We start from the raw sequence: 16,215 nt of genomic DNA, 5'->3' as shown, positions 1-16,215 counted from the left end.
GACAAACCTCCTTTTACCACTGCACTCTCCAAAGCTCAGTCATTTTGAAAACTGAAGGAACACCCAGTTCAGTACCACCCGGCCACCTCCCTTGTCTGAAAGCACTCCTGCTCAAAGATTGGAGTGGCACAGGGCTGTATATATTTCAGAATGTACCAGGTACTGTTCAGGCTAGTTCTAGTAGACAGTACTTAATTCATGGGGAGTTCCTCATGTTTTGGTCAGCAAGGAGGGTGAAAGTGTCAGAATGGTACTGTATGTAAAGAGAATTCTCTTTGTATTTCAGTTAATGGGCTTCACAATACACAGACGCAGCCAGAAGTCTCTTCCTGTTAGCCGACCAGCGTCCCCACGCTCCAGCCTCTCGAAGTCTTCTGTCTGCTCCCTCCCATTTGTTGTTAATCCATCATTCTTTGTTGTTTACACTTAATTGGTGGAAATGCCCCATGCAGAAATAAAGACAAGAACGCAAAAAAGTCATTATTTCAAATGCATTGTGTGATGCTAATGGATCTCATTTTCAGGACAGTAGTCAAAGGAGTTTTTTTAAGGCTGTATAAATGTTTTATTTAGACAACATTTGTATATCTGCTAGGGTCATTATTGGTGGGTGAGATATACGTTTACTACCTATTCTTTCAAATTTGATTTATCTTTCAGATGTTTTAACGATATCCTAAATATTGCTGTTTGGCCACATTTTCTGCAGCTTGTGGTATATCTAAGTGCACAAGCCCATGAGCAATTCCTGATAAACTGAGTTCGTTGTAAATGGGACTAATAATTACGAAAGTTAATAAATGTACAAATTTGGGTTTACAAAACCTGATGTTCCATTTTCTGTTTTCATATCCATGTGATTTGATACTCTTCAGGTCTGCCATTTAGCTCTGCTTTCAAATCTCTGATTCAGTTTGCTCACAATATGAGAACATTTATATAAAACTAGCTTGCTTTTATGGTGATGTTTTACAGACGTTGTGATTGAAGTAAAATGCTATAATTGCTTTTTATGGGAATATTTGGGCTTTCTTGTGAACTCAGTTTACCAGCTTTTTTGGTTTGATGTATTCCAATATATAAAGCATACCTGGACCATACAGAGAGTTAGAAAGTAAGAAGGGATAAATCATGTATTTTGCTTCATCTTTGCCAATACGTAATCATTGACAATATTAACATTTTTATTATTATAAAATGTAAAACATATACAATGCCATTGAATCACCAGAGGGAAAAGCATATTTGTACCATGATATTTTATTAGTAATTTGTGATTTTTTTTTTACATTGTGCAATTGATAGATATTCCTGCAGATACTGGGTTATTCTTATTTCTTTCTTCCTCTAGCATTGTTTAAATTGTTTTAATACATATGGGGCTAAACTACAGTATATAATGCTGTGATGTGTAGTGCATGATAAGCCATTGTGTCTTACTCTGAGCAGCAAGTAGTTCAGTCCTGAATGGAATCTTTATATCAATTCTTTGTGTTAGCAACTCAGTTTCAAACAATGTTAAAATAGATGTTTTCTTAAGCAAAATTGACATACAGTAGTTACAGACTCCATCTTTAACTAGTTAACACTTTATCTTACTATTTTTTGTAGATAGTTTTGCGCATATGAGTGTATTGAGCCATGTCATTTTGCCAATAAAATTGTGTAGGAAAATGTAACTTTTCTTTATCTGTTAACAGCTAGTGTGGCAACAATGTATTTGAATAAGTAATAAATGTGGCGTTTGGCATTTTAATATCTAATGTGGTGTTGGAGTATTATAATATGTCAGGTTGGTCTTCCAAAAGAATTTTTTGAGGGAATCAAAACTAGTTCTTTCTTCACCACAATGAGATGGAGCTTTATCTTTTTTTTCTATATTTGCACAGCTGCAGTTTACCATGGGACACAGTGTACATAAACTTGCCATTACGGTAAAGGACTGATTGATACGCATATTTAAGTAATAATAAAATGTGTGATTTCTTCTGATCTCGTCATTGATTTATTTTGAATCCTGCTTTGTTTCCCCTGTAATGCTCGTTCAACTAGTTCCCCATAAAACATCTACAAAAATGTATGTCCAAGTACTATACCTACACACCTTATACTGTAGTTATAAATTAGTAATAACTTCATGAATATAAGTGGAATGGGGTAATTCTATAACCAAATGGCAGCTGAAACTCCCATGACCTTATTGTGAATCAGCACTGATGCAAACCAGTACACAAAAGTAGAAACTATGGAGAAATTACTTTAAGACTGAGAATAGAAGTCACTTTTTACTGAGTGTGCTGTGGGAGTCAAGGTAAATCTACTAAACCATGTTATCAAAGGTGATACTGCTAGCTTCTTTCTCGAAATGCCTGCATGAGAATCCTGGATCCATTACCTACTAGCAGGGAAATGAGCTAAATGGGTTAACTGGCCTCTTGTCATTTTTATTTATTTTTTTGACTCACTTTCTGTCTCGATCTTTTGAGAAGCCCGTGCTGTAAGTAAATGCACCTTTTGTTTCAGTACTGGACTTAGCAGTGGAACAAGTGGACTAAGCTAAACAGAAGAGGAATTTTGTGACGGCTTGGAATCTGTGACAGCTTGGAACTGAAAATACTGAGCCTCATGCCTTATTGTGTGACGTACAATTAGATGGAAATGTGTGAAAGATGTCCAAACAAGCTAACGAAATGGTAAGCCAACAGGTGAGTGGCTGGTCTAGTGAGACAGACTAGTTTGGTGCCTCAGACGTACAGTAGGATTGGATAGTATCTCTCTCATTTCCTAGAGATGAAGGTAAAAGTCACTGTGAATGATTCCCAGCTTCCCACACATCAATACACCAGCAAACCGAATATACTCTGAGCATGGAAACTTCATTGCTGAGCAATGCAGAGAGCAGACATACTGTAAATTTAGGGACAATGGGTTGTTGTTGTTTTTTTATTTTGGAGAGCAGATTTACTTTTTGTATCCTCCAGGTACAGTTTTAAGTCTGGTATCTATTATTTGGTCTAGAGAAACAGTTATAATATTTCCCAATCAGGTCCAGAGGACTGACCTGTGAAGGGACTTGTAAAGAAACAGGCATCACCATCATAAACCGATGGTTAGTTTGTATTATGGTTGGTCCATGTTGAGTCGAAGGACAAGACTTGGATATACAGTTTTGTAAATTGTGAGTAATAATCTGTTGTAAATATTTGCTCTTTGCATCACCATCACACTGTGCATAAGGAAGCGATGTGATAAGCGTGGTCAGATTTCCTTTCTGACCGTAGCGGGTGTTTAATCTTTAATGTCATAATTTCTATAATTTCGTTTTAGTTTTATACAACCCCCTCCCCCCTCCCGTATGATAAGAAAATGAATTTACATGCTCACACTAGGACAATAACGATAACAATTATGTGTGAAAATGATAGCGCTCCTCTCTTAAAGCAATACCTTCCCTGTACAACAATAGATTTTCCAAATCATTTAGTGGTGTATAAAGCAGTGGTGTCCACACCGTCAGATGGCATAAAATATATGGACAGAGATAAGAAAATACAGCAAAGTCCCTATGTTTAAATCAAAGGGGTTTGCAAGACATAAAGGTTGCTGCTCTTTGTTAAATATTGCCATCTAGTGGATTGTAATGCATGTCAGTTTCCATTTTATGAGACAAAATACTCTACACTTAGGTGCATCGCTTAAAGACATATAAAAAACTATGCAGCTTTTTTGGAAGATACTAACATGAAATAGACATATACTGTAGACAAATATTTTTTTTTCTTTCTTTCCTCTTGGGGTCTTACTGTATATGGGTGTGATTAACAGCGAACGAGAGAAATTGCTCACTATTGAAAATCAGTATTCAGTATAGTGCTTCCCTGGTCGCTCCACTACACACTGAAATATGATGAGCTTATGAAAAAAAATTGAACCACCGCACTTATTTCTGCTGTGTCACAATTTAATGTAAGGTTTCAACCTGGTGGAATACTGTATGCATTTTTAAAATATGGTCAGAGGATAATAAATGGCAAGTACATAACATTCCAGTGCTTCTTCTTTCCACGATAGAAAAATATATTATGTAGGTCTTCCATAGGCACACATGTAAGCAGAACTTGAAGACATTTTTCATAGATTCCATCTACGCCTGAGCTGTCTTCACGTACAAATATGTGTTTAGGGTTCATGCCAGAAGGTTTGGATGAGGCGAAAATACCTACAGTAATACATATACAGTAGCTGAAATATTTTTCATTATTTCACAGTGAAATACAGTCTGACATTGGGCCCTTACCATTTTATTTTGGGCAGTGTATATGAAAACTAAATTTCAGGCTTAATTTGCTCAGTTTGCATTCACACCATGATGTATGACTGGTGTAATGTAGTGAAAATAGTGAATCACAGAACACCTTTAAGACTTTGTGAATAATGTACTATTCACATAGTTGCTTATTTTAAATTTTGAATGGTCGTCGATTCATTAAGCTAAATCTATTTTTTTATCAGCTGCAGGGTTGGAATTTACAGAACTTTGTGTTTGTGTGCATTTTTATCTACTGCCCAAATACTTTTGTATGTGACTGTGGGTAGCTATAAGAAGCTGAAAATAGTTTAAAAGTTTGAAATAACCAAATGAAAGATAACTTTTTGGCACCACTGGGAATCACTAAGAGAACTTACTAAGGCTTCATGTAAGGAACACATCATCACAACATTCACAGACTTTTTTGAAAAGCAAAATAAATGAGGCAATCAGACCCATGTACATTTAACACTTGTACATTTTATTTCAATCAGCCATGTACACACTGCAGCTGCTATGCATTGTTAGTGTTTTAATGTTGTTTTTTAATTAATTTAATAACTAATACATGCCCTCATAGATATTTATATATATATGTATATAATTGTTATCACCATGGAAACAAGATGCTGATTCATCAACTTAAAAGTTTACTTCTCACATTTCGGTTTTTTTTATTACACTCAAAAAGCAAAGTGGAAAAACCATAATCATTACATATAGTCTGCACTGCAAATACACCACAGATACTTTTGGGTCTGCTCAAGATTTAACCCAAGTCGGTGACTTCATTCTGCATTGTCGCTGTCCCAGTTGCCTGTTGCGTTCTGGACTGAAACGTGGAAGTGTACCTGAATTCAGGGGAAGCTCCTTACATTAGACAGGAAGTCCTTTTATTTGATTTTGCCCACATTCTTGGCTTAACACTAAGGGCACAAGAATTCATGTAACGATTACAGAGGTTACAAATTAAGAACAGCATTAATCTTAAAACACCTTAAGAAAACATTGTGATTTAATTCTTGTTGGAACTAAACCTAGTCTGCACCGGTATCAACACTGCAGGCTTAGAATTCAAGGCATGTTTCAAGAGGTGACACTTTTTAATGACATATAAAATAGTCATTACAATATACCCGTAGTACCTTAGTTTACTGTGGGGTACCAGTTTTATTTGAGCCAGGTTTAGGAATCTAATGCCTTATTTATCTACTCAGAGTAAAGCTGTGCAGCCTTCTCTTAAGCATGACATGAACACTTTTTTATATTTGGACAGCGATAGATAAATTTGTATTGCATACTGAGATTGCTGTTTCAGGAAGGAAACAAAAGCAAAACTTTTAAAACAGCATCATATAGTAGCAAAAGCATTTAATAATCTATAAGCCCTTTTGTTAGCAGAAGCACAAATTGCCTGTGGACAACAAAGCAACTACAGAAGCTAATCAAGGTGAAAAGTAATCTCTCCAGCTACAAACAAAACATGAAGTATTGCAAGAATCATGTAACACTGTCTCACTAGGTAGAAAACAAGCACTGCACATTTTGTAGCATTGTTTGAGAAGTACTGAAAAAAGTCTAAATGTTTTTCACAGTTTCACTGCATGTTGTGCTCTTAGTCTTATAAACTAGTAATATAGAATTACTGTATTATTATGTTGTTACACATGATGTAACTACATTTCTAGTACTGTATATCCATTTATGTATATATATAAAATGTATTGGTAATGTCAAATTCCAGGGTTAAAACAATTGTAATAGTACAGGGATCATTTGCACACTGAATTTGTTACGGACAGTGACATCACCCCCTTGTATCCAGTATATTGCTGAATTCAACCATAGCAGGAGTCCTGATCTTTTAGCATAGCCGAGTTCAGTGCCGTCTGGAAAGTGGCTGTGGTGCTGGAGCTGCCTGTGAGCAGCCTTGATCAGATCCCAGCAGGGACAGAGGTGCTCTTGTCACACGTACAGTACTTTGAAAATGCATTATTGCGTAATGAAATGAACGTGCGAAAACGTGATGACTGACTTTTGTAGTAGCATGCTAGAAGAAAATTGAGCCTAGAACTCTGAGTAAAAAAGAAAATCAATATTACATACTGCAGAGGAAAATTATATTTTGGGGGGCATTCCAATCTTGTGAGTTCTCCAAGAATTAACAGCTTTAGTTGAAAAACTCTCAAACTGTTTCTTATTAGATGTACAGAAGATTATGAAAGAGCCTGATAGAAAGATCAGAGGTAAAATAAGAAATATATACAGATTTTAGGTAAAAGCTTTCAAATAAATGAATTTTCTCCCATACAATAAAGTAGTTATCCTGTTGATCTAGCATGGACTTATGAAATTATGAAATTTGAATTTCTATTTGAAAATTTCCTATTGAACTGGAAACCTACGCATACATTTACCCTAATATGGACAATATGCATTTAAGTATTTAATACTTTTTTACAAGGTAGGACTGGAACGACTTGATTTGTAAAAACTCTTTTAAATAATCATCGAACAAGAGCCGACTGCTTCTAAAGAGGTTAAAATCCAAAAGGTATCTAACTTGCTTTGGAAACATCTCACCCCAAAATATTTCTTTATATATGCTAACACATATAAACAACCAAACAACCTGAGGTTCAGTGGCCTAGGAATGTAGGAATCACGTTGAATTTAAGAACCGAATCAGTGAAGGGTGCGGGTTCCACTTCACGGTTGTTGTATAAAGTGTCCCCTTTGGATTTTTTTTTTACATGCAAGATACTTTCAATTTAACAATACTAATCTTATCAAACGATTTCAGTGTAATTCATCTGTACAGTGTGTGTGTCCCTGCCACTGGCTAGGTACAAAAATGGCATGTGTGAACTTTAAAGCCATTACACCATTTGCATTCTTAGTTAAAACAAGAAGAGGATCACATGACTATTAATTATTATTTTAGATTAAGAGGTCATATTTTGTTTTGTTTTTTTAAAAAACATAAACAAGACCATAACCAACATTCTAGTGAGTTACAGAAATAATATATATATATAAAATAGAAAGCTGATTTCTTCTCCACTAACTTATTACCTGATCCACCATATGAAACATCCAGTTTTATATCTATATTACTGGACATGTAATCAAGTAATAATACAATATACTGTAGATAGAAGAACTATGTGATTAATTCTCCCAAAGTCCATAATTTAACTGATTTTAGAGATGTGGCTGGTTGCTAGACCAATAAGATCCATATCCATAAGCCATCATTAATAAAAGGGAAAAATACAACACTCAGTTCATAACTGCAATATTTCTGTGTAAGTGTTCACTTCTTTAGTTTTGGAGATTGGGATTAGCACCCCTGTCTAATGAACAGCACAATGTGAGCTCTCACACACATGAACATGGTGACTTAGATGCTACAAAAAGTGTGGAAACAGTTGTTTCATGACCTTTGATTGCAATAAAGCAGGAAAGAAAACATCTATTTGTATGGGATAAAGCTTTTTTTTTTCCAGACCCATTGCACCACTGTTGGAAATTCAGAACTTCCCACATACAAACAGAAAAAAGATTAATCCAAAAATAAAAGATTAATTGACGTGTTTCCTAAATGATCTTACTGTTTGAATTAAATGCCACAAAACAAATTTATTCCATGATGCCCGATTAAATAATGAAAAGGGAATAATTGTCATCATAAAATGCATTACTTGAAACAGAAAGAACTTTTTTTTTCTGAGTAGCCAGCAAGTACTGTATATCACAAAAGTCTAGAGAAAATAATTATGTAGAGGTTGTGAATAATATTCAGGCACAAAATTCAATGTTTAAGCACTTAGGAAAATTACTATTTTTTTAGAATGTATCATATGATTCTAGCAACTCAGTTTGGAAAAAGAAATTCAATCTACATTCTGAGTTTTTTTAATATTTCATAATTGAAGAAAGCCACAGAAAATTAAAGTTGACTAGAAAATAAATTCATATTAAGAGAATTATGGAACAATATTTTGTGCCTTTAAAGTTGATATACAGTATGGTATTTTACTTACTTGTCTTTTGGGAAATGTGCTCATGGACAAAATGGTATTGAACTCTTCTTGATGGAAGTGGTTTTGGAATAATAATAAAGCCATGAAGAGATTTTTTAACAACTTTAAATATCTAAAATTAGGCCAGCCTAAAATAATGTTTATGATCCATAAAACCACTCTTCTTTTTTTGTCTTTGAAATTCTATTAAAATTCTCTGTTAAAAATTAACATGTAAAATGTAATTTTATAGGGATACAGCAGTACTAACGGATAAACCCTTATTTCTATAGAGTTGAAGGACTCTTTAACCCTAGCACACTTTCACAAAAATAACAACATGGCCTGTAGCATATTTTGTTACTTATAGTCTACAAAATAAGATCAGTTTTGTTAGCTCATTCACTAAACATGGCTCCAATAAAATGGGGATTCATGTGAATAAATATAACAATTATACCTTTTTCTGATGATATGCCTTCCATTCTGAGCCCAGAGTGTAAAAACAATATTGAACAACTACTATGTCATAAAATAACTGCCTTTTAAACATCAATAAACTCACAACAGTTTTCCCTGTAACAGTGAGTCAGTAGCAGGGCTGATTCATATCTCTGAAAGAAAACAAACACCCCAAACCCCCTGATCAATGATGACGCTGATTGTTATCAAATCCCTTGAGATCTCGCACTTCTTTTTTGTGGGCCTTCACGTCTATGCCCCCCATCGTACCCATCTGTATTAGAAAAACATTGTCCTATTGAGGAACCTCTTGGTACGTAAGTTATTTAGTAAAAACATGGTTACAGCAGTCATGTCCACCACACACACGTACAAACAGGACAACCCTGATAAATAGTTGAATGCAGACATTACAGTAATTTCACACACATAGAGTGCCTCACCTCATTCCCAGGTCTACTAGAGTGCAGTGAAGAGGAGGGAAAAGGAACCACAGCACACACAGGATGAGATGGACAAAGCTGACCGAAAGAAAGTGGTTGCAAAGCTTTAGGCGGAAAATACTGGGCTATATCGGAGCCTTCTGCAGTTCTAGCTTGTAAAAGATTACTGGTTCTTGAGCATTGGTGCAACACAGAAGGTAGCTCACTTATGCAGTTCTGAATGTTCACGGGACCATTTCGAGCCATGGTCGGTTCTGGCGACAACAGCATTCATTCGCTTTCTTCCCCCAGAACTTGCAGTTTAGTGATAGTTATTATTGTTGTTGTTAAAATCACCTACAAGTCACCATTCCCCTCCCAATTATAGACATACAAAGACAAAACACTCCAGCAGCGATCACATGGTATAAGTGCTTTGTAATGGGCCTGTACACGCAGCTGATTAATATAGTGATATCAGGTATTACTTTGTTAAACGATACCCTAGGAAAAATAGATGTTGTGATCAGTGACTTTTGTGTTTGTGTGCAGTTATGATAGGCAGTGTAACAAACCATCCAAGTCCAAGCACTTAACCTACAGAATATATACAAATGTTCAAAAGCGTCCTTCCCTTCTGAAGAGGTCTGTGGATGAAGCAGACATTGTAGTTTGCCGTCCCGTTGGCAAGTCATTCTCTAACACAGCAGCGAAAAAAGCAACAACAAAAAAAAAGATCTAATTTTTTTTTTTTACGTAACTCAACATCACAGGATGCTATCTTTGGTCACAAAATTAGAAAACGGGAAAGAAAATCGAAGAAAATTGGGAAACAAAAACTGCTCTGTTCCAATTCAGCACTGGAAAGAATCCAGCGTCTTTAGGTAAAGCGTAGGTGCGCGAGAACAAACCGGGTCCGGTGCGTCAAGCAGGATGGGCGCGAGGGGCTGAAATGGGAACCGGGGGGCGGCTGCTGGCTGTGTCACTCGGCCTCGTCGGTGCAGAAGCGGCTGAGGAGCTGGTGCAGGTCGCGCTGGAGGTCGTCGCGCCGCAGCGCCGCGGGAGTGTCTTCGAGCTGCTCCACGTGCACCCGCTTCCCCTCCGCGTCCCTTACCACAGTCCTCTTCTGACAGCAGGCCTTATGCATCGTTGACCTTAAGAGAGGAGCCGGCAGAGAAGACAACCGTGAAAAACACGACGCGGGAGCTGGGAGCTACAGGGCTTCGACAGTTCATTCGCCCTCCCCCCCACCTCCCCCGGGCACAGAGTGAACCGGGCTTAAGGAACCACCGCTCTGTGGTGACGGGGACACAGGCCAAGCGTGAGTCCACAGGGCACAGCGCAGGAGAAACTGTTACCCAGATGGGGAGCCTGGCACGAAGTCAAATCAGGTAGAAATAATAATAATACACATTTGAGCTCAGATCAATCACCCCCATTACCATCAGATCTTCGACCATGTGATGAACATGATCTTCTGGGATTTACTGTGCTAGCTCGCTGGTGGAGCTGAACATCTTCATTAAGATAGCAAACCATGTTTTTTTTACTTAGCATAACAGTATTTAGTAAACCCCTAGTTGATGGGGCAAAAACCACATATTCAGCTTTCACTTCGGCAACACCTTCGTGAGTAAATATCTGAAGCCAGCTACACCAGACCCCTCCAAATCTGTCCCTAAACTGACCATAATCTGAAGAATGACAACTCCTCTGTTGCATACAGATTTGTGTCTGTTTCTAAAAACTAAGAGTACCATAATTCAACACGTATAGTCTTCTGATATTCAACCATTGCATAACTGAAGGACAGCAGTGACCTGTTACAAGGCAGGTTCCCTTGCCTTTACAAGATGTTTCAAGATGTCTGGAGAAAAGCTCCTTTGCATATTTGTGAATTATGAAATAACAAAATCCAGTGATTATATCTTATGACCTGCTGTTTATAAGCAATTCAATGTACAGTTTTAAAGAAACAAGATAAATAGTACTTTATAACTACAAAGCAACAATACAGTACAGGTATGTATAGCAGAACAGTACTTGCAATGTTCTGTCAACATCACACTATTGTATATTGTGTTAAAATGCACAGTTCTTATCAAACATTTCTATGAAAATAAAATCATGTATTTGAGGTGAAAATTTTGAAGTTCTGTGCTTAGTGATAGCAGTCATATTGATCTATGAACCTTACAGTGACTAGAGATAGATAGCAGAAACTTAATTCTATTTCTCATCCAAAGGATAGAGCATAAGGAACTGTGTGCTCAGGGTAACACAGTTTTAATGACAGAGCTGGGAGCTGAATCAAAACGCTCGTGGTAACAGGCTCTTTGCTTTAACCTCTCCAGCAGCTAGAATTTTGATGCTGTTTTATATTGTGTGAGATTGGTCTCTTGTTTTCTTACTGTGAAAAAGAATGGAGACAGAAGAGATTAAGAGACGTCACAGGGACATCACTCCTTATTATGTGCTTAACAAGCCACCCCATTCCAGTGCTTAACAAGCCACTGGAAACTCTAATTCACAGTGGCCAGCGTATCCCAAAGTCTGAAGGCCAGTTTGAGCCTCCAGGCTTTGTGACTCATTCTGCAAACTAGGCGAAAGATTTTAACTCACTGAAATACCTGGTAACCCAAGACCTGGATTCTTAAATCCCTTGTTAAACCTTTTAACATCCCTTTGTCTTTAATAAAGTACACAATACAAAATTCACATATTACATATTGGATATTGATTCATACACTGTCATATCATGTGATTCACATCTATATTTTAATTTTCTCTTAAGAGTTTAAAATTTGTTTAAAATATTTCTTGAAACCTTTGCTTTGGTTTTTAAATGTAATTAAATCTTGTTATCTAATTTCTACAATAAAATTTGAAAACAGTTTTTTGTAAACCAAAACGGAAGATGAAATGTATAGCAAAAAAGACCACTGATAGCTGACGCAATTATTAGTCGGTCTGAAGACTTTTCTAAATATCAGAAATGAGGTGAAATCCATCCTGCAGGAATTTGATATTCTACCAAATGGAAGGCATTATTCTTTAAAACATAGTGAGTGTGACAGAAATCACTGATATTCTAAAGGTTAGAAGACATTTTAAAATAATGTTATTATTATAAATAATGGACTACTGGGTCATTAACTGACTGTGGGCAAAGCACCACATCTGTATTTATACTGTAGTTTGGACTAAAATATAAGCAGGTAAGAGCAAAGGACAATTTTACTTCAAGACAATGATAATTGTTCTTAATTTTGATTAAATATACTGTATCACAATAACTCATTAAAAAAAACATGCAAGCTTCTTGGTGTGGAAGAAATGTGCTGTTCCACTTCTCCTCTTAAATCTGTAAAGATAAATTCCTGAGTTTACTCATTTTTAAACTTACAAATATGAAAGAACTTGGTATATGTTATGATTTGAGTTATGTCATCCAGATGTACATATAAATATGAAATCAGATTCAGATGATCCTTTTATAAAACCCAGGGTTGAGAAATTACAGCTGAAAAAGGAGGGAAGTGAAACAATACATACGCCATTACCCTCTCCTTGATAATGATTATTATGGGCAAAACTATTCATGAGAGAGTTTGTTAGAAGGAAAACTACAGTGCTTCTAAATCACACAATTTGCTCCACAGGGATTCTCAGCCATTGTTAATCTCAGGGTTTTGGACAACAGCCGTTTCATGCCATTCCAAACCTTTTGATCACTGATCCATCCTCCTTCACAATCTCCTGCTCAACTAAATGTGGAAGGTGAATTTTTCCAAAGCCCCCTGCATAACTCAAGGCCTGAATATAACAAGAAAGGGAAAGGAGTTCATACACAGAAATATCGCCTTTCATTGTGCCTCCACCCAGAAATAAAAGACTACATTATATTGTTGATTTTAATATAGAGCCTGTTTGATGTCTATGCAGCGCAGACTGAAACCTGAAAAGGGCTGACCTGCTGGAAGTCATCTTCAGCCGTTGGAAGACCAGTAGCTAGTGAGGGGTCCCCAAGGTGCTTTTCCATCCTCTCTCCCTGGACAACTGTGGTCTTGATGACCTTGCTGACCTTTCGGCCATGAGTGGGCTCCACCTGGAACCCCGAAGAGCTGCCCTCTGCTGCGGGGTCAGAGAAGGTCACCTGGTGGACGACCAAGACAGTCACATTATGCGATATAAATAGGTTCGGCGATATAAATATGGCCTGCAGTCTTATCGCCCCGCAGCTCAGAACGACAACCCACTGAAGCTCAGCAGGTGTGAGCCTGGTCAGTACCTGGATGGGAGACCTCCTGGGAAAGCTGAGATTGCTGCTGGAAGAGGTGTTAATGGGACCAGTAGGGGGCGCTCACCCCACGGTCAGTGTGGATCCTAACGCCCCAGTATAGTGACAGGGACGTTATACTATAAAAAGGTGCTGAGGTCCTGACTCTCTGTAGTCATTAAAACTCCCAGGGTGTTTCTCTAAAAGAGTAGGGATGTTACCTGGCCAAATTTCCCATTGGCTTTACTAATCAAGGCCTCCTAATAATCCCCATGTATGAACCGGCTTCATCACTCTGTTCTCCTTCCCTTTGATAGTCGATGTGCTGAGTTTACTGGTGCACTATTGCTGCCGTCACATCATCCAGGTGGGTGGGAAAAGTGATATAGAAATGTAAGGAATTAATTCTTGTTTATTATTATGTAGTTGAATGTGGGGCAAAATGGCTGTGTGAGTAATTAGAGTGTATGTATGAAAAGACATGTAGCCAAACTGCACATCTGTTTCTGCTGAGGCCCCAGAGGTGTTGCCTTGGAAAATATTAATTCAATTAACAAAATTCAGTTTATTATTAAGATGCCACCTCATGCATATCACCTCACTTTTCCTGCTGTCGCTGTAGCCCCCTTTGTGCATTTAAGCCCACTTTCATTCACATTCACAGTGTTAAAAAAATCAATAAGGAGTCTAATGTTAATGTGCAGTTAAATATTTATGATGTATGTGCAAAAATGGGCTACTCCTGTTACACGCAGCAAGATTAGTATACAATGCCGGAATATGAATAACAATTTTAGTTGCATATAGTGTCCATGCAACATACCAAACTTTCATTTTCACTTTTTCTAGCAAAAAGATTCTTTGAGGCTGTCAATGGAACTGACAATCAAGATCAGACGACAATTAACCGTAGGAAAACATACATCATTATGTCTTTTTTTTTTCCCGAGTAATATATTTGAGATAACGGCAAAGTGGAAGATGTGCCTGTTGTAAAAAAAAAAGAAACTTGCATTTATCTTCTTATCCTCTTTTAGAAGCTTACATACACCATCTGTCACACTAGTTCATTATATCAGATACGTAGATTTTGATGTGCGACCTTTTCTTTCTATTCACGCTTTGATTTTACAGTTTACAGAAAATGTTAAAAGTTCAGCTCAGCACAAGTGCAATGAAATGCTTATTTGCACGTACAGTACTGTATGCTCCGATACAAAGACATGAAGGACACACCAAAACATAAACACAGAACAGCTACAGCAACAGCAACAAGTTAAATAACACACAACTTAAAAACAAGTCAGACAAGCAGTGTGAGAAGAGAAACAAAAACATCAGTGTGAGTCAGTGGTCGGGATAAAGTTCAGCAATATGACAGCTTATCGGAAAGAAACTGTCACTGAATCTTGCCTACTTGCCTTTGTGCTCCTACATGTATAACGCTTACCAGAGGGAAGGGGAGAGTGAGAGAAAAATGAGAATCCAGCATGATTGTTATCCTTAGCAATACTTCCAGTCTTTCTGTAAAAATGTCCACAATAAAGGCGAGCTGTACTCGCCTTTAATAATGGACTGGCTTGACCTGGTCACCCCCTATAACGCCTTTTGATCCAAAAACGAGCTGCTCCCAAGCCACACTGTAATAGATGACTAGCAGACTAAAAATAGCAGTCTGGAGATCTACTGACCTCTGTCTGGTCACTTTCGCTCTTCAGCACTGTTCTCTTCAGCACCTTGGAGTAGCCATCACCTTCCTCAGCAATCACTGGGTCCTGCTGCGGTCCCTGCACTACCACCTCCTCTTTCTCTGTGCCATCCGGGGACACAAACTTCCGAATTATTTTCCTGGTGATCTGTAGGGGAAAAACAAAAAGGAAACAAAGGAAATGGTCAAATTCTGTCCTTTTGCACTGGAAGAATAGAGTTTTTGAACAATCGATGACAGAAATGGATATCCAAAGAGCATATGAAATAGTGTATACAGATTCTGAAAGTGTATTTCAGATTTTTGATAAAGTTTCTCGTAGAATATTGATGCTCAAGTTACAGAGGGCAGTCATTCTGAAAATTACGTGTTTAGATTGAGACAGAGAATACAGATACGGAGTGAATACTTAAATTGGGGTAATTTACTGTAAATAGTGAAGTACCACAGGGATCTGTAGTAGGAACTCTGCTCTTCCTATTTGTAATCTTATAATCTACATTTTGGTATACAGTAGTTAGCCATATTTGCAGATTGTACTGAGAGAATCGGCAAACTCCACAGAAGCAGCAAATGAAATTCAAAAGATGTGAACTATTCAAGGCAAACATCTGGCAGATGACAAGATGATTTGATGAAGCAATAAAAAAGGCAAACAAAAGGTTGGGATAACTTAAAGTGTAGAATTAAAATCAAAGGATGTTAAATCTGAATAATGCACTTGTAAAGCATCATTTAGAATATAGTGTATAATTGTGGCACCTTGTTATAAATGGATAAGAAAGGGGTTTGCCCATATTTTACATTAAAAAATAAAAATAAACATGGAGAAAACCTGATTCCTTGTCCCTTTACAGTGTGCATGCCTTCCCTGAGATCAATAAAACTGGTTAAGAAAGTTAAGAAACGTACATTTTTATTATAGTCTCTTAAATAAAACATCTGCAGTTGCAAACCATTAATTGATAGACATTCGGAGTTGTGGCTCTGTGGCTAAGGATCTGCACCTG

At 37.2% G+C, this 16,215-nt stretch overlaps 2 protein-coding genes across 14 annotated transcripts in view; one reads left to right on the top strand and one right to left on the bottom strand.

Annotated features, from left to right (window-relative positions):
• Positions 1–1,992, top strand: part of camk2d2 (calcium/calmodulin-dependent protein kinase (CaM kinase) II delta 2) — a 103,932-nt gene extending 101,940 nt beyond the window's left edge. For all 12 annotated transcript variants that reach the window (XM_015345677.2, XM_015345674.2, XM_015345676.2 and 9 more), the window contains one exon: positions 287–1,992. In XM_015345677.2, coding sequence (XP_015201163.1) covers positions 287–290 — 4 coding nt within the window. In that variant the 3' untranslated portion in view covers positions 291–1,992. The remainder of the gene's footprint in view (positions 1–286) is intronic.
• Positions 1,993–4,769: 2,777 nt separating this feature from the next.
• Positions 4,770–16,215, bottom strand: part of LOC102699014 (ankyrin-2) — an 88,596-nt gene continuing 77,150 nt past the window's right edge. The window contains exons 49-52 of one of the 2 annotated variants that reach the window (XM_069191944.1): positions 15,189–15,353; positions 13,192–13,374; positions 12,943–13,034; positions 4,770–10,372 (exon numbers count right to left, since the gene is read on the bottom strand). In XM_069191944.1, coding sequence (XP_069048045.1) covers positions 10,201–10,372; positions 12,943–13,034; positions 13,192–13,374; positions 15,189–15,353 — 612 coding nt within the window. In that variant the 3' untranslated portion in view covers positions 4,770–10,200. The remainder of the gene's footprint in view (positions 10,373–12,942; positions 13,035–13,191; positions 13,375–15,188; positions 15,354–16,215) is intronic. The other variant, XM_069191937.1, reaches the window with a different exon arrangement.

Source organism: Lepisosteus oculatus, chromosome 1 (assembly GCF_040954835.1).
Source record: "Lepisosteus oculatus isolate fLepOcu1 chromosome 1, fLepOcu1.hap2, whole genome shotgun sequence".
In the NCBI taxonomy this organism is placed as follows: Eukaryota; Metazoa; Chordata; class Actinopteri; order Semionotiformes; family Lepisosteidae; genus Lepisosteus; species Lepisosteus oculatus.
Note: the sequence above shows the minus strand (reverse complement) of the source record. Positions and strands in the feature narration are given on the sequence as shown.